Source organism: Hordeum vulgare, chromosome 7H (assembly GCF_904849725.1).
Source record: "Hordeum vulgare subsp. vulgare chromosome 7H, MorexV3_pseudomolecules_assembly, whole genome shotgun sequence".
NCBI lineage: Eukaryota > Viridiplantae > Streptophyta > Magnoliopsida > Poales > Poaceae > Hordeum > Hordeum vulgare.
The window spans coordinates 346571828-346594989 of record NC_058524.1 but is presented as its reverse complement, the minus strand read 5'-3'; the positions used below and the strand labels follow the sequence as shown (position 1 = coordinate 346594989).

General features: G+C 49.9%; 1 protein-coding gene across 6 annotated transcripts in view; it reads right to left on the bottom strand.

Moving 5' to 3' along the window:
• The window catches only part of LOC123407002 (thylakoid membrane protein slr0575), a 32222-nt gene extending 17445 nt beyond the window's left edge, over positions 1-14777 (bottom strand). Inside the window, exons 1-8 of one of the 6 annotated variants that reach the window (XM_045100031.1) lie at positions 14384-14773; positions 14222-14268; positions 14029-14131; positions 13750-13836; positions 11900-11983; positions 11673-11723; positions 4200-4280; positions 2548-2824 (exon numbers count right to left, since the gene is read on the bottom strand). In XM_045100031.1, coding sequence (XP_044955966.1) covers positions 2816-2824; positions 4200-4280; positions 11673-11723; positions 11900-11983; positions 13750-13836; positions 14029-14131; positions 14222-14268; positions 14384-14611 — 690 coding nt within the window. In that variant the 5' untranslated portion in view covers positions 14612-14773 and the 3' untranslated portion in view covers positions 2548-2815. Of the gene's footprint in view, positions 1-2547; positions 2825-4198; positions 4281-11622; positions 11724-11899; positions 11984-13749; positions 13837-14028; positions 14132-14221; positions 14269-14383 lie in introns of those variants that run through there. The other 5 variants (XM_045100030.1, XM_045100028.1, XM_045100029.1 and 2 more) reach the window with 5 other exon arrangements.
• Between the last annotated feature and the right edge of the window lie 8385 nt (positions 14778-23162).

Here is a 23162-nt window from a genome sequence, read left to right as displayed (position 1 = left end):
AAGACGATGCTCAAGTGGACATTCATGCGAGCTACCATACGATGTAAGTACACCCCAACATTGACATCATCATGAAGGCCGAGAAGACTACCAAGCTTCAAATCCTTTTCACGATTGCAAGGTCACATCCTCGAGCGTGAACGGCGATAATGTGAAGCTCAAACGTATCAACATGCTCTCGACCACCAAATGTGTCCAGAGGAGAAACAATGCTGACAACAAGAAGAGCATCGCCACCAAGATGAAGAATGCGAGACATGCCGGCGAGAAGAAGCTTGTCATGTGGACGAAGAAAATGAAGCCCTTCATAACCTCAACTACAACCTTAAGGGCGAAACCAAAGGGCAAGAAAAGAGCGACAAGAAGAAGAAGCTTGAGTTGAGGGACGCCATGAGTTGAGGTGTATGGCTAATGCACCTCGCAAAGCACATCACTGACGAGCAGGACTACAATCTACATCCTTAACTCCAAGTGCAACGTCAACCTCGCAACAATCATGACGGAGAAGAGCCCTTCGGCAAACTCAATTCACCACGCCAAAGTTCTCCGGTGGCACCGACCCTGAAGAATACCTATCTTGGGCTATCAAAGAGGACAACATCTTTCAAGTCCACAACTTCGATGAAGCATAGCAGATGTCGATGGCCTCCCTATAGTTTGATGAATACGTTATGATTTGGTGGGAATAAGTGCTTGAACATCAACAAGAACAAAACCGCCCATCACCACTTGGGATGCCATGAAGCAAGTCATCCGATCAGGATATGTGCCGACCCACTATACTCAGATCTCTTCAAGAAGTTCCAAGCAAGGCACGAGTCTAAGAAGGAATACTACAAGGAGATGGAGATCGCAAATTCGCAATGATCCAAGCCAATGTGAAGGAGTCCGATGAGCAAACCATTGCATGTTTCCTCAATGGATCCAACCATCCAATCAAGCGAATTGAGCATTTCCAACCCTAGAACAAGCTACTTGAGTTTGTGCACCAAGAAACAAAGGTGGAAAGACGAGTGCAAGAAGATGTGAAGTACTCCAAGTACTTTGCCTACTCTTCAAAAAACTTTGGCAACAATACTTTCACCAAATGTGGCACCATATACTGGAGCTACACCCACTAGTGGTGCTACTTCAAGCTCGAGGTCATTAGCCACTACATCAAGTCATCCACCTCCACCTACAACTACAAGTACCTTCAAGCCTCACGCTTCCACCAGCACCGGTACTCCCAAGGGACAGCACTAGCAAAAAAGCCAAATACAATGTTTCACAGGCAAAGGTCGTGACCACAAGACATTTGAGTGTCCTACAAGACAAACAATGATCATCAATGCGGATGGTGAATACGACTTCATAAGTGAAGTGAACTGGAAGCTTTGGATAATGTGGCTATGCACCGCCAAGTCAAAGAAGTCAAAGATTGGCAAGTTTTTTGTGATAATGATTTATCTCAGCTGTTGTTGTCTCCAAGATATTGGCACTTCAACAAACAAATGAAGATATGCTCCAAGTTGCGCCTCATGAAGAAGAAGCATCATCGTCCATACAAGATGCAATGGTTGAGTGACCCCAACATTATACAAGTGGAGCACAGGTTGAAGTGTCATTCAAGATCGACAGTTGTGAGGATACCTTACAATGTGATGTGGAATCGACTCCATGTGTCATCTCTTACTGGGACGTCCTTGGCAATTTGGCCGCAGAGTGCTTCATAATGGATGGACCAACCACTACAGCTTCAAGTGGAAGGGCAAAGGTATATGTACTTCGCCCTATGGCTCCCAAGCCAAGTCATCGCCGACAAAATTCAAGCTCCACATAACATGGAGAACCTAGTGAAAAAACCACCATAAAGAAGCCAAAAACGAGCGTCTTCATGATGAGTGGCCACAAAGATATTGTCCTTCTAGCCACCAAAAGAGACGTGAGGGGAGTGAGGGAGCACCAATCCCATGTACTTCATTTTGTACTTTTGTGCAAAGATGAAGTCATTTTGCCTAATGACTCACCTCGTCTTCCTAGTGCTTACTTGTGTTCGGAAATTTGTGGAAGTGTTCCCCTTTAAGACGCCATCGGGTCTACCTCCACTACAAGGAATTGAACATCGAATAGATCTTATTCCCAACGCACCATTACCGAAGCGATCCCCCTACCGTGCCAATCTCAAAACAAAAAGACAAGTCCAAGAGCTCCTTGACAAAGGGTACGTAAGCGAAAGCCTTAGTCCTTGTGCTCTACCGTCATTATATTGCATAAGAGAGATGGAAGTTGGCGAATGTGTTGTGATTGTCACCCCATAAACACCATTACCATCAGATATTGATACCCCATCCCGTGATTAGATGACATGCTAAATGAATTAAATGGTGCCACTATATTCTCTGAAATTGATCTAAAGTGTGGGTATCACCAAATTCGCATGCAAGTAGGGGGAGAATGGAAAATGGCATTTAAAACAAAATTTGGTCTGTATGAGTGGTTAGTTATCCATTTGGGTTGCCTAATGCCCCTAGCACATTTATGCGTTTGATGAACTTCATTGGCAAATTTATCATAATCTACTTTGATGGCATTCTCATATATAGCAAATCTCATGATAATAATGCCATACAAGTACTACAACACTTCACTGGCAAATTTATCGTAATCTACTTCCAGCAGCTTCGCCTCTTGATCGGCGTCGTCGACTTCACTCTCTCGTGGCAGGGTTGATAGGACATGGTCTGTGCGATCCTCGGCAAGATTGTATGATAACATGGTGCACGCTCGGGTCACGGATGGCACGATTGGTCGTTGGCTGAGCTCCATGGCACGTTTACCGTTTCTGTCAAAATAAAAGGAGAAAGCCAAAAAAATTGTGAAGAATTACTCGGCACAAAACTTGTGTGTCTTCGTCTCCCTCTCCCGCTCACTCTTGTAGCTCAATTCATAGGTAACATGCGCAAGGGGTGCACTAGCGGTTAAACGCCATCTTCTAGCACTAGGACAGCGGCTCCGACAATATGGTGGATGTTGCATTGTGAATCACGCTGGTGTAGAGTGGCAATAGCCAATTCCTCGTCAAGGCATGGGGTCCACCTGACAGTCATGGTGGTGTGAAGACTTCACACCACCAATCTGCCAGCGCCTTTTGGCCTTTGCGTGGAGTGTTGGTGGAGGTGACTACCGAATGATCCATCATCTAGATGTTGATTGAACAGTGCTTCGTGTCCAGGATGAAAACTCTTGTCCATACCTTTATCGGACGGGATCAGCAGCGACAAACTTGTATCATTACCTTGCTCAAGTCGTTGTCTACTTGTTGTGTTGGTCTTCATTGGCTGGTCTCAATAACCAGGATGAAAATCCTTGTCTGGATCGTTTTTGGCCAGACATGGCAAGACCATATCATGACGATGTTCATCCCTTCTTGAAAGTGTTGTTGCGGAAGAAGTTTGACCTAGTCATAGGTGGTAATGGCATAGCTTGTAATGGTTCGGTCGTGGTTCCCTTTGTTCTGTACTGGACTTAATAATTAATAAGAATGGTTGTGTGCATCACTATGATGCAAAGGGCAGAGATTCTAATCTCCCTTTTGGATAAAAATAGCCTTGTACGCATGTAGAATAATTGCTTTCATCAAGCGGATAATAACATAGACCGGAAGCATTGCAAGAATTTCATCAGCTGATCTGGAGTTCTGAAATTTGCAATAGCTTGCATGGAGATGTCATGTGTGCACCATTCCTTCAGAGATGTGTTCACTGTTTAGTGCAGCACTGCTTATCAGCACCAATCCATGCTTGTACCAACGGTTGAAGCTGTTCATGGTTTGTATGGGTGGTTCGCTGGAGCTAACCGAACAGGTTTCACTGACAGGGATTACAAATGAAGGGAATTCTGGGGGTTAGGTGAGGGGGTGGAGATGACCCAACCCCTGGGTGGAATTAATCCCTGCAGGAACAAGGCCGTAGCGTGTAGGTACATCTACTGCCCTACCAAGTGAGTTAGGCTAAATTCTTTAACTTGTCCTTTTCACATGCTGAAACTAATACTATAAGATTAGTATAAAATTAGTTTTTGAGACTATTAAGATAATAGCTCTCTCTGCATGCATTTATTTAACTCCACAGTGGTGACCTTTTTATATTTAGAAACCCAGAACGAAAAAAGGAGGCGGTATATTTAGAAACCAGGAACAAATTAAGGAGGGAGCTAACCTGCCTCTTCTCAAAATCTGATAGCCCCAACGATTTGGCTTCAAATTCCAGTACTAAACAGTATTTCCCATCATCAGTTACCTACATGGAAAATATACTATGAATCCCAGAACTGAGAATTACGCCAGTGAACTGTGGTGTCCTTTTGTTAAATCATGTGATGATTTTATGGAGTAGAGAATTTTGGTGTAAACAAACCAAAGATAAAGACCAGTCAACTTTACTAAAAACATAAAAACAATCAACAAACACAAGCCACTGAAAAAAAAAATTGAGAAAACGCAAAAGCCTTGCGTTTCTTTGCATTGAAAAGGGGGATAGTACAGCCTCCGAAGAGGAAGTTACAGCACGGTTACATGTAGGTCTAGTGGACATCCCAGGTTGGGGGCAAAGCTACCCTAAGCCCTTTGTCCCCAGCCCGAGCCCAGCACCTAATCTCATCTTGAATCCTATCTAAGAGCTCGCTCAGCGACAGAGGTATGTGATCGAACACACACGCGTTCCTATGCTTCCATATCATCCAGGGGACCAGCAGCGCGACAGAACGCAGTGTCTTGCGGAGCGGTGCGGGGGTGGCGTTTCGCGCCCTACTCCACCAGTCCTGGATGGAAGCGTCGTGCATCGGCAGAGGGGCCGGGAGGTGCAGCCAGGACAACGTCTCATGCCATGCCTGCCGCGCGAAGGAGCAGGAGATCAGCAGGTGCCGGATAGTCTCGGGCTCCTGGTCGCATAGGAGGCAGCGAGTGTGGTGAGGGAGCCCTCGGCGCGCAAGCCTGGCTGCGGTCCAACAGCGGTCCAGATCCGCAAGCCAGTGGAAGAACTTGACTTTCGGGGGAGCCCAACCTTTCCAAATGAGCTGCCAAGAGTGGCATGTTAATGATCCATGGAAGGTTGCCCTGTAGCAAGACCTCGCCGAGTAGATGCCGTTGGCCGTCCACTTCCAGATGAGCTTGTCCGGCTCCGAGGACAGATTGATCCGAGCGACGAGCTGCCATGTCCTCAAGTATTGGCCTATCTCCTGCAGGCCCACCACACCTCTGATGTCACGGGCCCAGGCATTGCCGGCGATGCCTTCCGCCACCGTCCTCACTTTTCTTCTGTTCTTGGGGATGCATAGGTATAGGAGTGGCGCAAGCTCGCGAATTGACTGCCCATGCAGCCATCGGTCCTCCCAGAACAGTGCGGTGAGGCCATCACCTACTAGCATGAGGGTGGATGCATGGAATAGGCCGCGCTCCTCAGGGGAGAACTGTAAGTCAAGGCCTTGCCATGCACGGTCGGCATCCGTCCTCGATAGCCAGAGCCAGCGGAGCCTGAGCGCTAGCCCCGTGCGCTCCAGGTCTCGAATGCCCAGCCCACCGTAGGCGAGCGGCCGGCAGACAATGCGCCAGTTGACGTGACAGTGCCCTCCCTTTGCAGCCTCACGACCCGCCCAGAGGAAGCCGCGCTGAATCTTCTCAAGCTGTTTCAGGGTCTTCTTCGGGGGCGAGAGAGCCAGCATCTGGTGAATCGGAATCGCGCTGAGAACAGATTTGACCAATGCCAGCCGTCCTGCCTTGTTCATGAGCCATGCCTTCCAGGACGGGAGGCGGCCTGCGACGGCGTCTACCAGTGGCTGCATCTGTCCCGCTGAGGGCCGGCGAGAAGAGAGCGGGATGCCCAGGTACATGATGGGCAGCGCCGCGGGCTGGCAGCCCAGCGCCTCCAGCAGGGCGTCGGCGTCCTCACCCCCATGCAGGGTCGTGGCCGAGCTTTTGCCGTAGTTCACCCGCAGGCCAGATGCGGTCTCGAAGATGCCCAAGATGCTCTTCACGGCAATAACCTCCTCCATCTCGGCGTGGCAAAACATCATCACGTCGTCGGCATATAGAGAAATTGCCGGAATGTTGCGACGGGGGTGCAGGCGCCTGAGGATGCCGGTGTGGAGCGCCCTGTGCATGAGGCGGGCCAGCGCATCGGCCGCCAGGACAAAGAGCAGCGGCGATGTGGAGTCGCCCTGGCGCAGCCCGCGCCTGTGCCAGATCGGTGGGCCGGGTACTCCATTGAGCATAACTCGCGTGCTGGCCGAAGAGAGCAGGATGGACAGCCATTCCCTGATCCTGTCACCGAAGCCATATTGGCGCAGGACCTCGAAGAGGAACGGCCAGGATATGGAGTCGAAAGCCCGTGTGAGGTCGAGCTTGAGCATGATGCACGGAGCGCCCAGGTGCTGGAGCATCCGCAGAGACTGCCTGACGAGCACGAAGTTGTCGTGGAGCGTGCGACCGGCGATGAAGGCGTTCTGGTTGCGGCTCACCAAGCTATCGAGCTTGGGGGCGATGCGCAACGACAGAACCTTGGCGAATATCTTGGCGACTATGTGGATCAGGCAAATGGGCCGATAGTCTCCCAGCTTGTGTGCATCCGCTCGCTTGGGCAGCAGGGTGAGCAGGGCTTGGTTGAGCTTACCAAACCCTCTTCCTCGGAGCGCATACAGCTGCTCGAAGGCGTCCAGGATGTCTTGCCTGATGATGCACCAGCAAGCGCGCAGGAATTCGGCGGTAAACCCGTCCGGCCCCGGTGCCTTGTGGGGCGGCATGCGGCACACCGCAGCCCAGATCTCCTCGGAAGTGAAAGGCTCGTCCAGGTTGCCCAGCTGGCCGGGCGTGATGAGCTGCGCCAGGTCAAGCGTGTGCTCTCGGTCCACCGCAGTGCCCAGGAGTCCGTCAAAGTGCTCAAATGCGGCCTGGGCCATCTCCTCGTGATCAGTCCGAACCTGTCCATCAACTAGGAGGCTATGCACGCGGTTCTTCTAGCGGCGGTAGGTGCACTGTCGGTGGAAGAAGCTCATGTTAGCATCGCCCTCCGCGAGGGAGGTAATACAGGCGCGCTGCCGCGCGATGGTGCGCTCCAGGGAGGCAAGCCCGAGGTATGACTGCTTGAGCTGCCTGCGCAACCAATCCTCTGATGGGGTGAGCGGGCGAGTCTCCATCGCGAGGTCGAAGCGGGCAATCAGCTCGCGGGAGATGGCCAGCTTGTCCCGGATACTGCCCGTGGAGCGGGCGCTCCAGCTCGTAAGGGCGCGGGCAGTGGCCTGCAGGCGCCGGACCAGCCGCTGGAAGGGGTCGGGGTCATGTACCGAGCTCCAGGCTGTGGCGACGGTGTCGTGGAATCCGTCGAGGCGTAGCCAGAAATCCTCGAAGCGGAAGCGCCTATGGGCCACGGGCATAGGAGAGCAGTCCAAGAGCAGCGGGCAGTGATCGGACACGACGGATGCGAGGCAACGGAGGTGGCACTCTCCATGGCAGTCCTCCCACTCCGAGGTGCATAGTACCCGGTCAAGGTGCACGAGCGTCGGAGGCGATTGCTCGTTGGACCAAGTAAAGCGGCGCCCGTTGAGGTAGACTTCCTTCAAGGCAAGGTCGTTGATAGCGCGCCGGAATCTGCCCATCATGCGGCGATTCAGGTTACCCGAACTCTTGTCAGCATCCCGGTATATGAGGTTGAAATCACCACATAGCATCCATGGGCCCTGGCAAGCGACGCGAATGTCCCGCAACTCTTGCAGAAACAGCCGCTTCTCGGGGTCGCCTTGAGGGCCATACACCGTGGTAAGCCACCACGGGGCTCCTGCAGGCGCGCGCACCTTGACCGTGATCGCGTTTTGGGTAAATAGGGGGTCGGAAATGGTGACGGCCCTAGTTTTCCAAGCGATGAGGATGCCGCCGCGGGTGCCGTCAGCCGGGAGATAGGTAGAGCCATCGAACTCTGACCCGAGGGTGTCCAACACAGTCGACGAGCAAATCAACTCCATTTTCGTTTCCTGGAGACATACAATGGATGCCCGAGTAGTACAAAGCAGAGAGCGAATCGCGCAGCGCCTGGCGCGTGAGTTTAATCCCCTAACATTCCAGACCACAATCTGAGGACCTCGATACATGGAAGAGAGATCGACAACAGACGCCGCCAGCCTAGCGCGCACGGACCATGGCATCACCCGCCGGCGTAGCCAGGTCAGCGGGGATAGCTCGGTCGACCAAGGCGGCCATGGCCTGCAGCACTGGAAGCCCCAGCGGCATGGCAAACATCTCGTCATAGGCCTTCATCTCTGTGACTGTAATCTGCTGGTTCACCCCCACTATGCCGAGGGTGCGCATAATCTGCACCACCGCGCGCCGATCTGATGTGCAGGGGGGCGAGGCTTTGTCGGCGGCTGTGGAACGTCCCCTCCTGGGACTGAAGTTGAGGGCGGGGCGCTGCCGCTTCCCGGGAGAGGGCAGAACGGCGTCGAGCTGTTTGGTGGCCGCGGAGAGGAAGGCACCCAGCGTCCAGGGCTGGCTGGGGGCGCGGCAGTTGCGCCGTCGCTGCAGGGTGATCGGCGGCGAGGCGAAGCGACCAGGGGCCAGAGCACGAGTGCTAGAGCTAGCAGCGCGGGGGGAGGAGTCCTGCCTGGGCGCGGGTCGCAGCAGTATCGAGAGGTGCCCTGGGCAGGGGGAGGAGCCCGGTGTCACGCGCGGCAGGGCCGACGGCTCCGTGGGCATCGCGGGCCCAGACGCCCCGGCAGGCGCGGCAGTTAGCGCGGGTGTCTCAACCTGCGCGGCCCCAGGGGCAGCGTTATCCCAGGTCCTGGGCCCATTCGCAGCAACGGCCAGCCCGGCCAGGTCAGCTACCGCAGGTGCCGAGGCAGGGGCAGCAGCACCAATCTCCGCGGGCCCCGGGGTGACAGCTGGGGGAGGTCAAGGCCGAATTGGCGGGAGCGTGCAGATCGCGTCCCGCCTCCCCGACGTGAGTGCGTGCGTGGGCCTGCTGCGACTGTGCAGGGAGGGGCTGCGGCGGTGCGGGGGGGAGGGCAGAGGAGATCCTCGCCCCCTTCGGCCCAGACAGAGCTGCAGGGGGGGCAGGGAGGGTCATCCCGTCTGGATGCTTTGCAGGAGCCGGACGTGGCTGGCAGCGATCCCGACGGGGTGTGGGATCGGACGCAGAGGTGGCGGGCCCGGGCGAAGCATCCTCGGTCAAGGGCGTGTTAGAATCGGCGGCCCCCTCCGGTCCTCGTCCAGCGAATGGGGGCGTGCCACCCGTCCCACTGCCAGCCGTCGCGCCGTCATCAGCGGGGGGGAGTTGGCAGCTAGCGATGGGGCCACCGGCAAAGTGGCTTTGGGCGTCACTGCGGGCCCCTGACGCCTTCTTTCCCTGGCGCCCTGACGCGGGCATGCAGGCCCCTGCTGACCAGGCCAGGCGAGCATCCCCTGTCGCGTGGGGCGGCGCCCCTGTCGCGGTGCGGCCGAGGACGGCCAGGGCGCAACCGTACAGGCACCGCCGGAGCGGCCGGAGACGCCGCCGGAGCGGCCAGAGCCGCCGTGGGCATGCTGCACCAGAGCGTCCACTGCCATGCCATCCGCCCGGCCGGCGCCCCGTCCGTTCGACGACGTTTGCGGCCCCGCCGGCGCGCGCGTCCATTTCCAGGGCCCTGCCCCCTGCTCGGCCCAGGGCCATGCCTGCCAGTAGCATCGTCAGCTTCGCCACCATTGTCGGAGGAGTGGGCAGCGGCTGGAGCGGGTCGGATCAACTCGGCCTTGGTGAGGGCGATGGCCACCGGGAACGTGAGCGTTCTGACGGCCGACGCCTCCGAGGGCACGCGGCCGGGCAGCTGCTCGACGATTTCCAGGACGGCGGCGCGCCGGATGGCAGCCGGGTTGTGCGCGCGCCCTGAGACGCGGAAGACCGCCATGTCGTCGCGGGAACGAGTGCGGGGGTGTAGCCTCTCGATCCAGCAACAGTCTCCCAGCAGGTGCTCGGCAGTGGAGAGCAACCAGGCGTGAGCGGGGATGCCGCAGAGCTCCAGCTCGACGCGGTACTCGAGCTCGCCGGCGCCGGCGTGGACGAGCTTGCACCAGGGCCGGAGCGACAGCGAGAAGCGGCCGGAGCTGATGAAGTGCTCGCCACGGAGCCGCCGCATGATAGCCAGGGAGGAGAAGATGATCAGGAAGTCTTCGGGATGGTGCTGGTGAACCGTGAAGTCTCCTTCCTCGAGCTCGAGGGAGCCGAGGAGCAGGGCGGCGACCTCGTCAATGGACACGGAGGGGCGAGTGCCCGTGACCGAAGCCACCATCGCGCGGGCTAGAACCAGCTCGGCCTCGTCCATCTCCTCGGTCTGCGCCATGAACACGCGGGGGGGGGCGTCCGCGGCCAGCAGGGCGGGAGGTGGGGAGGGGACTGGAGCCAGCAAGACGGGAGCGGGGCGCGCCGCTGGGGGAGGGGCAGCGCGAGGAAGCCGGGTCTGCAGGACCGGGGCGTTGCACGGGGGTCGCTGGGTTGCGGCCGCGGGCCGCCTACCATCGCAGTCCCGAGAGGAGTGACCGGAGGCGAGGCAGCGGCGGCAGCGAATGTCGTTGGGGCAATCCCGGACGCAGTGGCGATGATCGAGGCACCGGAAGCAGAGGCCCGCGAGCTCCTCGGGGGAAGGGCTGCGGCGGCGCGAGGTCGAAGCCCTGGCAGGGGCCTCCTGGCGCGGGCGACGGCGGTGCTCCCGTCGGCGAGCCTGCTGGAAACCATCTGCGTCCAGCACCGGCCCGCCCGAGACACGGCGGACTTCCGAGCGGGGGCCAAGGCGAGCTTTGGCGGGAGGACGGGCCGCGGGAGCGACGCAGCCAGGAGCGGCGGCGGTCGACGGCGCGGGAACGGCCGGCGGGGTGCGGGCGACGTCGCTGTACGAGCGTGCCGACGAGCCGCTCTTCGAGCCAGAGCTGCAGTCCCCAAAGGAGACGCGCTCGCCGGGGAGGGACGTCCGGCGGTCGACAGGGTCAGCCAGCACCAGAGCCATGGCGCGAGGGGCGAGGGGGAGGGCGGGGAGGGTGCTGCTGGCGGGGTAGTCCGGGCGGCGCGGCGCGGAGGCTAGGCGAGCGGAGCGCGGAGGGAGAGGGGAGCGGAGCGGAGGGCCATCTTCCTTTCAGACAATATAGCCACTGAAATTTCCATTAAGCATATGGGAAGTTGAAAGAGTGGCTAAACTTTATGCAATTTCTACATGGTGAATTTAGTAACAAGCCATAACAATACTTACGAGGGCCAAATTTATTGCTAAAATTTGTACATCATGTATTCAGTAACAACCCATATAAAAATACTCCATCATGAAGGCTAAATTTTTTCCTGAGATTTGTACATCATGTATTCAGATAAACTACCACTGTTCCTGAATACATCTCACTCTACCTTTCAAACTAGTCCTAGTTAGGCTATAGCTATAGTCCTCGCATTGTCCATCGTAAGCAACACCATCTAGTATGTTGCCTAGAGATCTGTGGTAACGGTGACCAAGGACAAGGCGATAAAATACGGGGCCACTGATCAGAAAAAATAAGGATCTAATGGCACTTGATGTAACTATCTAAATATGAATTGCTAAAATTAAATGTGTGGTTTGCAGTAAGTATAAGTGTATAACCATCTGCAGAAAAGACTACTCCAAGTAACAAAGTAAATGGCAAAATTTACTTCTTGAATCTTTTGTAATATAGGTGCACTACGTCTTGGAATGCCGCCACCCTGTCAGTTCGATAGAAGGAAAGAAGATAAGTAGGACAAAGTAGCAGAATCCTTCCAATGTAAAGAAAGAGATAAAATATTCAGGAGCTGAGGTGAACTTGAATATATAGGTATCATACGGAATAAAAGGAGATATAATGTCCAGATTATGACAAAGCACCAAAACAAGGAATTACCAAACCATATTGAAAGATCCGCTTTAGCGCTTCATCGAGGTGCTGCTCATCACCATATCTATAGCGTGTAACATCACTCCTGACCTAGAGGTAGGAGCAAGATTAACATGTGGTCTGGTAGATGGTTGCATTGACTTAAAGAACATATTGAAAATTAAGCAATTAACTGGTGATACTTTGCAAAACAAACATCCTTCCGCAAACACCAGAACTAAAACCGACGCACTTGCATTCGTTAAATGCTTGGCGTGTCTAGTCTGTAGGTAGAAAAGAACTGTGGAGATGTTTGGTTCAAGAATAGTAACGCAAACGCAATTGTAATGAGGTCATACCGGCACCGTAAACGGAATGGGCAAAGTTTTAAACATGTTTGGTTAGCTCACGGTAATCAATTACAGTGCATGGTCTCTGTCCAATTGTAGAGTCCGGCGTCATCACTGGCACATCCGCTGACATCGTCAAGGGATGGTTCCCACACCTCGCGTCCCGATTTGCTTCCGCGATGGGTTGGACGGCTCGGAGGCGATGGCGCTGGTGGCGTACATGGCGGAGGACACGCCAGTCGGCCTGCCTTTGTTCGATCTTGCTGCCGCTGGAGTTGCACCAGCGGCTCAGGCCACCTCAACGAGATCGCAACGCGGGAGTTCGTCTCGTGGTGGGTGGATGGCAACCGGATCCTCTACATCAAGAGCATGGTCTACGCTCCGATGAAATGCTGGTTGTGATTGAACGTGGCGTTTAACCTGCCGGTGATCGACCGGCAAGCGGAGAGCCACAAGTCCCTGCCGATGGCCGGAAGCGAGCACAATGTCTCGGCTAAGGCTGTGTTTGGTTGAGCTGCAGATTCTAAAAAAGCTGTTGTAGAAAAGCTGTTGTGGAGAAGCTGCTGTGGAAAAGCTGGAAGCTGAGAAGTTGGGATACCCCAGCTTTGAAATTTACACTAGGAAGAAGCTACAGATTCTCAAAAGCTGCTTTTAACATTTACCCCTTTGGTTAGCTTTTAGCTTTTCAAAGCAGAAGTTGGTAAAAAAAGATGAACCAAACACAGCCTAAGGGGCCTCTCGCCACGTCGACTCCCGGTCTTGTGGGCGGGGCTGAGAACTCCTAGATCGGTTCCGTCTTGGGCCACTTCAGGCGGCCCATGGCAATCTACAAGAAGAATCAAGAAGCCTTGTCGTTCAAGACAAGGACTCTGTATATGCGGGGGATTCCTCTCCACCGACTAGGACACCTGTAATCCTAGGCCTCCGGTGTCTTATATAAGCCGAGGCTGAGCTAGTCGATAGACAACATTGTACATTACAATCTCTTGCTAGATACATGTACTCAATACTACACTCCAACACAATAAACACAAGCAGGATGTGGGGTATTATCTCCTCGAAGAGCTCGAACCTGGGTAAAATCATGTGTCCTTGTTACTATTGCTCCCAGACGTCTAGTTTAGGATCCCTACCTCGAGATCTGCTGGTTTAGGTTCCGTCAGTGGGGGCCCATACAGGTGCTGCTAGGTGATCATCGTGGTTCGATGGGCAAGTTCATCTACATCGGTTCTGGTAATCCAATCAGTCCTATGGTAGTTTGGATATATTCGTCCTTTGTGACATTATTTAACAATACTTTTCACTTACTATTTTTCAACATTTAACGGATCATGTCGATTGCACTCATATTTAGAACTCCACTATCAGCAAACTTACCAACTACACAGCCTGGTTTTCATCCAAACAAGAAAACACAACATAGACAGTTTGATGACATATTCACATCACTGGTAAATAATGACATTTGATCGAGTGCAGCAGTGGAAGAAGAAGTTGTGTGTCCAAGAGCTCATAAATAATTATTACCTGCTTGAGGATAGGGGTAGCACACTTTTCTCTTAGAGCAAAAGCATCAGAGTAGGTTATGCAGGGCACTGGTTTCAGTTCAGCATACTGCATATACAATTCAAGAATCAACACATTCCTCGACAAATAAATCAATAAACAGTCCAACCTAAACTCACAAGAACCTTAACCATGGCCAATCATCTCAAAACATATATTCAACTATAAATCCATAAGACGTATAACTTAAAAGACCAATAACTGACAGAAGCACTGATATTAATCGAAGAGAGTTCTTGCCTTTAAGGCCATGCCTATGATTGTGAGAGGAAATCCGTAGGTTAGCATCAGAGCAGACCACTCCGAACCAGGGAGAAGATTGAAATACGCCCCAAATCCATACCTGGGATGCAAAAAACACATGAGCCACTGATAGAAGAACATCCTGGATCTCTCTGATTTGCACAATAGGATCTGCAACATTTGAACTTACGACAAGAGGGAGCCACCTATCCCTAGTCCAATCACGCCAAAAGACACCTGCAGATGGTGGGGTATTCAGCGCCAAACGCGCGCCAAATTCTAAGAACACAGAGCTACCGCTTGCTTGTTGCTCCTGGCTCTCGAGAACCAAGAAAATGACCGAGCCACTCACCTTGGCGAGGGTGAACTCATCGTCGGGGATGACGGCCTTGTTGTCGGCTGCTCCGGACGATGACGCGGGTGCGGCGGGAGGGGAAGAATCCGCAGCTCGGACCAGCGCACCGATGCGACTCGTATGGCATGGCATAAGGAAAGCATTTCTCGCCAGGCGGCGGGAGGAGGATGGCGCCGGGAGCGCAGCAAGAGCCCGGAGTGAGTTTGCAGTGCACTGCAGAGACATGTCTCTCTCCCTCCGCCGCACGTCGCGGCACAGCCACTAGCGTGTAAATCAATCTTGACAATTTATCCTTGGGAAGTGAGTGTTTGTTCCCAGGGAATTTCAGTGGCACGGAGAGATAAGGAGGAGATGGGGCTGCGGTTTTGGCGCGTGGATGGGGGGAATTGGGAGAGGGCGAGAGAGTGGACCACGAACCCATCTAGGTCAGCCACAGCCTATCGGGAGAAATGGATGGCACTTATCATATCGCACCGCTTATATACTTTTTACCCTAAACGGGTCTGCATCCATATCAGCCCGCGCCGGTCCGTAAAACAGATTTTGCGTGAACTGCAAACGTGTTTTGTGGGCCGACGGGATGGGGGACTGCTAGAGTTGCTCTTAGACCATGCACACTCCGTATATCGTCGATTCATAAAAGTCGTTTAAAGCATCTCCAACATCCGTCTAAAAAATGTTTCACGTGCTAAATTATTCGTTTTTTGGATGCCGGACAGCTTTAACAAAAGCTGTAAAATTGTGCACGTGCTGAAAAGTTTTAAGCACACGCTGCAAAACGCTATCGTGCGCACTATATTTGAGACGCCGGCGCGCGCACGGTATAATCTGGACCACTGCAGGTGGGGCTGCTGGATTGGGCGCCGCGCTAGCGCGCGTTTGTTGCAGATGCTTCGGTCCCCACGCATTAAAAGTGATACAATGACGCGCTAAAAAATTTATTGAGCGCCAAATTTTTGTGCGGCTGTTGGAGATGCTTTTATAGTTTGCAAAAAAAACGCTTTTGTGGGCTGGCGCGAGCGGCATCCTAGCAGACCGTGCAAAACGGACCAGAATATTTTTTTATGGATCCGTTTTGCGCGATCTATTCGGCCATCATCCACCATCGATCCGTAAATCGGTTATTTGCATTTCAATTTGGAGCATGAAACACATTTATTTGCTTCCTTATTTCCTTCAAAGGCATTGATACATAATAATTCACCAAATCTTTGTTAAAATAGCAAAAGAAAGAAAACAAGACTCACAATTAGGCATTTTAGAAGATATCCAACTTCCATAACTACTCCCACTAGTTGGATCAATATCTTCTTCATGCATTCATTGTTGCTCTATGGATTCTTGATCTTATATTCTTCATTCTTCGGCTTTGATTCCAAAGAATTAGACGTTGCTTCTCCTCTAATTTCTTTTCTAATTGCACATGCAGCCGCATCATTAGACTTAATTATACTAAAGAGTGCACGAACATCTATTAAGTTTCTTCCTATCAATAAATCGATGTATTCTTCTTCCCAATAACAAAATGAGCATACACCTTCCTACACACATGAACACCTCAATAAGCTACCGAAATTTAACCAAATTGAACCAAATAAGTCGAACAGAAAGAAGGACATACCCCGTCGTTATTGCATTTGAAGAATACCCATCCGAGGTGTTGTCGTGTGCTAGATGTGAATCGCAGCACTGTCTCTGTGCACTCGTCGCACTGTACGAGGGGCATCGGCAAGCCGACGAGCCGTTGTACGAGCACCGAGCCCGGGCGACGGCCGGAAGAGTCCTTGCCACCAAACCGACGATGATGATTAGAGGACGAACCAGCTTTGATAAAAGAGTTCGTCGTAAAGGGTTACGTCGACGCAAGCTTTGACACTAATCCAGATGACTTTGAGTAGTAAACCAGATTCATATAGTGGAGCAGTCATTTGGAATAGTTCCAAATGGCACGTGGTAGCAGCATCTAGAGGATGACATAGAGATTTGTAAAGTACACACAGATCTGAAAGGTTCAGACCCGTTGACTACAAAGCTCTCTCACAAGCAAGACATGATCAAACCCCAGAACTGCATGGGTGTCAAATTCATTACTATCACATAGTGATGTGAACTATATTATTGACTCTAGTGCAAGTGGGAGACTATTGGAAATATGCCCTAGAGGCAATAATAAATTGGTTATTATTATATTTGCTTGTTCACGATAATCGTTTATTATCCATGCTAGAATGGTATTTATTGGAAACTCAAATACATGTATGGATACATAGACAACACACTGTCCCTAGTGAGCCTCTGAAGGACTAGCTCGTTGATCAAAGATGGTCAAGATTTCCTGACCATAGACATGAGATGTCGTTTGATAACATGACCACATCATTAGGAGAATGATGTGATGGACAAGACCCAAACTATGAACATAGAATATGTTCGTGTTAGTTTATTGCTATCGTTTTCTGCATGTCAAGTATCTATTTCTATGACCATGAGATCATGCAACTCCCTGGCACCGAAGGAATGCCTTGTGTGTATCAAACGTCACAACGTAAGTAGGTGACTATAAAGGTGCTCTATAGGCATCTCCGAAGGTGTGTGTTGGGTTGGCATGGATCAAGACTGGGATTTGTCACTCCGTAGGACAGAGAGGTATCTCGGGGCCTATTATTGACATAGTGCAAGAATATTATAAACGATTATTGACTCTAGTGCAAGTGGGAGACTATTGGAAATATGCCCTAGAGGCAATAATAAATTGGTTATTATTATATTTGCTTGTTCACGATAATCGTTTATTATCCATGCTAGAATGGTATTTATTGGAAACTCAAATACATGTGTGGATACATAGACAACACACTGTCCCTAGTGAGCCTCTGAAGGACTAGCTCGTTGATCAAAGATGGTCAAGGTTTCCTGACCATAGACATGAGATGTCATTTGATAATGGGATCACATCATTAGGAGAATGATGTGATGGACAAGACCCAAACTATGAACATAGCATATGATCATGTGAGTTTATTGCTACTATTTTCTGCATGTCAAGTATCTGCTTCTATGACCATGAGATCATGCAACTCCCGGGCACCGGAGGAATGCCTTGTATGTATCAAACGTCATAACGTAACTCGGTGACTATAAAGGTGCTCTACAGGTATCTCCGAAGGTGTTTGTTGAGTTGGCATGGATCAAGACTAGGATTTGTCACTCCGTAGGACGAAGAGGTATCTCGGGGCCTACTCGGTAATACAACATCACAACAAGCCTTGCAAGCAATGTGACTAAGGAGTTAGTCACGGGATCTTCTATTACGGAATGAGTAAAGAGACTTGCCAGAAACGAGATTGAACTAGGTATGGAGATACCGACGATCGAATCTCGGGCAAGTAACATACCGATGGACAAAGGGAACAACATACGTGATTAATTGAATCCTTGACATAGTGGCTCAACCGATAAAGATCTTCATAGAATATGTAGGAACCAATATGGGCATCCAGGTCCCGCTATTGGTTATTGACCGGAGAGTGTATCGGTCATGTCTACATAGTTCTCGAACCCGCATGGTCTGCACAATTAAGGTTTGATGACGTTTCGGTATTGTTGAGTTATGTATGTTGGTGAGTGGAAGTTGTTCGGAGTCTCAGATCAGACCCCGAACGTCACGAGGAGCTCCGGAATGGTTCAGAGGTAAAGATTGATATATAGGAAAGTGGTTTTTGAACTCCAGAAAAGTTTCGGGCATTTTCGACAGTGTACCAGAAGTGACGAACGGGTTTCGTGGGTACACCAGGTGGGCCCGCCCAGCCCAAAGAGTCTCATGGGCTATTAGAGGACGTGGACCATCCCCTGGTGGGCTGGACGAAGCTCCCACTAAAGCCCGATGTGGCTAGGAGCTGGGAAGGAAAGAAACCCAAGTGGGGAAGGGAGGAATCCTACTAGGAGTATGATTGGAGGTGGACTCTTCCACCTCCTCCACTTTGGCCAAACCCTCTGAGGGTTTTGAGGCTGCCTCCTCCCCTCCCCCCCTCCTATATATACTAGAGGATTTCATGGCATCCCTAACCATAATTAGCCACATGTTGCCCTCTCTCTCTAGGTCGTTTTCTCCTCTAGATTAGTTAAATAGAGCTTGGCGAAGCCCTGCTGGATTAGTTCACCACCACCACCACCACGTCGTCGTGCTGGAGAACTCATCTACCTCTCTGTCCCTCTTGCTGGATCAAGAAGGCGGAGATCATCATCGAGTTGTACGTGTGATGAACGCGGAGGTGTCGTCCGTTCGACACTAGATCATGATGGATCGTGATGGGATCGCGGGACGGATCGTGTTGAGATCGCGGGACAGGCTGCAATTTGGATCGCGAAGATGTTCCACTACATCAACCGCATTATATACACTTCCACTTAGTGATCTACAAGGGTATGTGGATCCAATATCTCCTCTCGTAGATGGTCATCACCATGGATAGATCTTATGTGCGCGTAGGAAATTTTTTGTTTCCCATGCGATGTTCTCCAACAGTGGCATCATGAGCTAGGTCTATGCGTAGATGACATCTCGAGTAGAACACAAAGGAGTTTGTGGGCGTTGATATTCAGATTGCTTTCCTCCTTAGTCTTCTGTTGATTCGGCGATATTGTTGCATGAAGCGGCCCGGACCAACCTTACTCGTACGCTTACGAGAGACCAGTTCCATCGACTGACATGCAACTTGTTGCATAAAGATGGCTGGCGGGTGTCTGTTTCTCCTACTTTAGTCGAATCGTATTTGACAAAGGCGGTCCTTGGAGAAGGTTAAATAGCAACTTGTATATCACCGTTGTGGTTTTGCATAAGTAAGATGCGATCATGCTAGATACCCATAGCAGCCACGTAAAACATGCAACAACAAATTAGAGGACGTCTAACTTGTTTTTGCAGGGTATGTTGTGACATGATATGGCCAAAGACATGATATGATATATTTGGTGTATGAGATGATCATGTTGTAATAGTTAAATATCGACTTGCATGTCGATGCTATGACAACCGGCAGGAGCCATAGGGTTGTCTTTAATTATTTTGCACTTGGTGATGCTTTGCTTTATCGCTAGTCAGTGGCTTTAGTAGTAACAACATAGTTAGCTCAACAACCTCGATGGTAGCACAATGATGGAGATCATGGTGTGGCACCGGTGATGATGGAGATCATGCCAGTGCTTTGGTGATGGAGATCAAGAAGCACAAGTTCATGGCCATATCATATCACTTATGATTTGCATGTGATGTTAATCCTTTTACGCACCTTATTTTTCTTAGGACGACAGTAGCATTATAAGGTGATCCCTCACTAAAATTTCAAGATAAATTAGTGTTCTACCCGAGTGTGCACCATTGCGACAGTTCGTCATTTCGAGACACCACGTGATGATCGGGTGTGATATACTATACGTTCACATACAACGTGTGCAAGACAGTTGCACACGCGGAACACTTGGGTTAAACTTGACGAGTCTAGCATGTACAGACATGGCCTCGCAACACAAGATACCGAAAGGTCGAACATGGGTCATATAGTAGATATGATCAACATAGATATGTTCACCATTGAATCCAACTCAACTAACGTGATGATCATACTTGAGATGGTGAATTTGGATCATGCATCACTCGAACAACGTGAGGGATGTTGAGTTAAGTGGGAGTTCTTAAGTAATATGATTAATTGATCTCATTATCATGGACATAGTCAAAATGTCTTTGCAAATTATGTTGTAGCTTGCGCTGTAGCTCTACTATTTTTGATATTTTCCTAGAGAAAACTTAGTTGAAAGATGATAGTAGCAATTATGCGAACTGGGTCCTTAAATTGAGGATTGTCCTCATTGTTGCGCAGAAGGCTTATGTCCTTAATGCACCGCTCGTTGTGCTAAACCCTGAGTGTCGCCTGTGGATGTTGTGAACATCTGACATACACGTTTTTGATGACTACGTGATAGTTCAGTGCATAATTCTTATCAACTTAGAATTGAGGCGCCAAAGATGTTTTTGAACATCACGGAACATATAAGATGTTCCAAGAGCTGAGATTTGGATTTCAGGCTCGGGCCCGTGTTGAGAGGTATGAAACCTCCGGCAAGATTCTTTGTCTACAAAGTAAGGGAGAAAAGCTCAATCGTTGAGCATGTGCTCAGATTGTCTGAGTACCACAATTGCTTGAATCGAGTGGGAGTTGATCTTCGAGATAAGATAGTGATTAACATAGTTCTCCAAAGTCACTGCCACCAAGCTGCTAGAGCTTCGTGATGAACTATAGCATATCAGGGATGCACAAGATAATCCCTGAGTTATTCGCAATGTTTGACACCGCGAAAGTAGAAATCAAGTAGGAGCATCAATTATTGATGGTTAGTAAAACCACTAGTTTCAAGAAGGGCAAGGGCAAGAAGGGATACTTCATGACTGGCAAACCAGTTGCTGCTCTAGTAAAAAAAACAAGGTTGAACCCAAACCCGATACTAAGTGCTTCTAAAAATGAGGGGAATGGTCACTGAAGCAGGACTACCGTAGATACTTGGTAGATGAGAAGGCTGGCAAAGTCGACAAAAGTATATTGGATATACGTGATATTGACGTGTACCTTACTAGTACTCCTAGTAACACCAGGGTATTAGATACCGGTTCAGTTGCTAAGTGTTAGTAACTCGAAATTATAGCTACAGAATAAACAAACACTAACAAGGGTGAGGTGACGATGTGTGTTGGAAGTAATTCCAAGGATGATGTGATCAAACATCGCACGCTCCCTCTACCATCGGGATTGGTGTTGAACCTAAATAAATGTTATTTGGTGTTTGCGTTGAGCATAGACATGATTAGATTGTGTTTATTGCAATACAATTATTCATTTAAACAGAATAATAGTTACTCTGTTTACTTGAATAATACCTTCAATGGTCTTGCACCTAAAATGAATGGTTTATTGATTCTCGATCGTAGTGATACACATGCTCATAATATTGATGCCAAAATATAAAAAATAGTAATGATAGTACCACTTACTTGTGGCACTGCTGCTTGAGTCATATTGGTATAAAACGCATGAAGAAGCTCCATGCTGATGGATCTTTGGACTCACTCGTTTTTGAAACATTTGAGACATGTGAACCATGCCTATTGGTATAAACGCATGAAGAAACTCCATGCAGATGGATTGTTTAGACTCGCTTGATTTTGAATCACTTGAGACATGCAAATCATGCCACATGGGCAAGATGCCTGAAGTCCTCGTTTTCAGTGAGATGGAACGAGTAAGTGACTTGTTGGAAATAATACATGTTGATGTATGAAGTCCAATGAGTGCCGAGGCACGCAGTGGATATCATTATGTTATTACTTCACTGATGATTTGAGTAGATACGAGTGTATTTGCTTGATTAATTACAAATCTGAAATATTGAAAAGTTCAAGAAATTTCAGAGTGAAGTTGAAGATCGTCGTGACAAGAGGATAATATGTCTACGATGTGACCGTGGAGGTAAATATATATCTGAGTTGCGAGTTTGGTAAACATTTAAGACATTGTGAAAATTGTTTCACAACACATGCCACGTGGAACACCTTAGTGTGATGGTGTGTCCCAACGTCATAGCCGCCCTCTATTGGATATGGTGCATACTAGGATGTCTCTTATCGATTTACCACTATCGTTTTTGGGTTAGGCATTATAGACAACTGCATTCACTTTAAATAGGGCACCACGTAATTCTGTTGAGATGACACCATGGTTTGGAAGAACCTAAGATGTCGTTTCTTAAAAGTTTGGGGTTGCGACGCTTATGTGAAAAAGTTTCAACCTAATAAGCTCGAACCCCAAAGTGGATAAATGCATCTTCATAGGATACCCAAAGGAGACAGTTGGGTGTTCCTCCTATCTCAAATCCAAAGGCAAAGTGTTTCTCTCAAAATAATTGAGTGGGAGGATGGTGGAACTTGATGAGGTTATTGAACCATCACTTCATCGAGTGAGTGGCAGGGCATAGGAAGTTGTTCCTGTGGCACCTACACCAATTGAAGTGGAAGCCGATGATAGTGATCATGAAGCTTCAGATCAAGTTACTACAAACCTCATAGGTCAACAAGGTCATGTACTACTCCAGAGTGGTATAGAGATCCTGTCTTGGAGGTCATGTTGTTAGATAGCAATGAACCTCCGAGCCATGGAGAAGCGATGGTGGGCACGGATTCCGAGAAATGGCTCTAGGCCATGAAATCCGAGAGAGGATCCATGTATGAAAACAAAGTGTGAACTTTGGAAGAACTACTTGATGGTTGTAAGAATGTTAAGTATAGATGGATCTTTAAAAGGAAGACAGACGATGATGGTAAAAGTCACCATTAAGAAAGCTTGACTTGTCGCAAAGATGTTTCCGACAAGTTCAAGGAGTTGACTACGATGAGACTTTCTCACCTGTAGCGATGCTAAAGTGTGTTGAATTATGTTAGTAGTTGCTGCATTTTTCAATTATGAAATCTTGCAGATGGATGTCAAAACATTGTTTCCTCGACGGTTTCCTTGAGGAAAGGTTGTATGTGATACAACGAGAAGATTTGTCGATCCTAAGGATGCTACACAAGTATGAAAGCTTCAGCGATCCTTCTATGGACTGGAGCAAGCATCTCGGAGTTGGAATACACACTTTGATAAGATGATCAAAGTTTTTGGGTTTATACAAAGTTTATAAGAAACTTTTATTTCCAACAAAGTGAGTGGGAGCACTATAGAATTTCTGA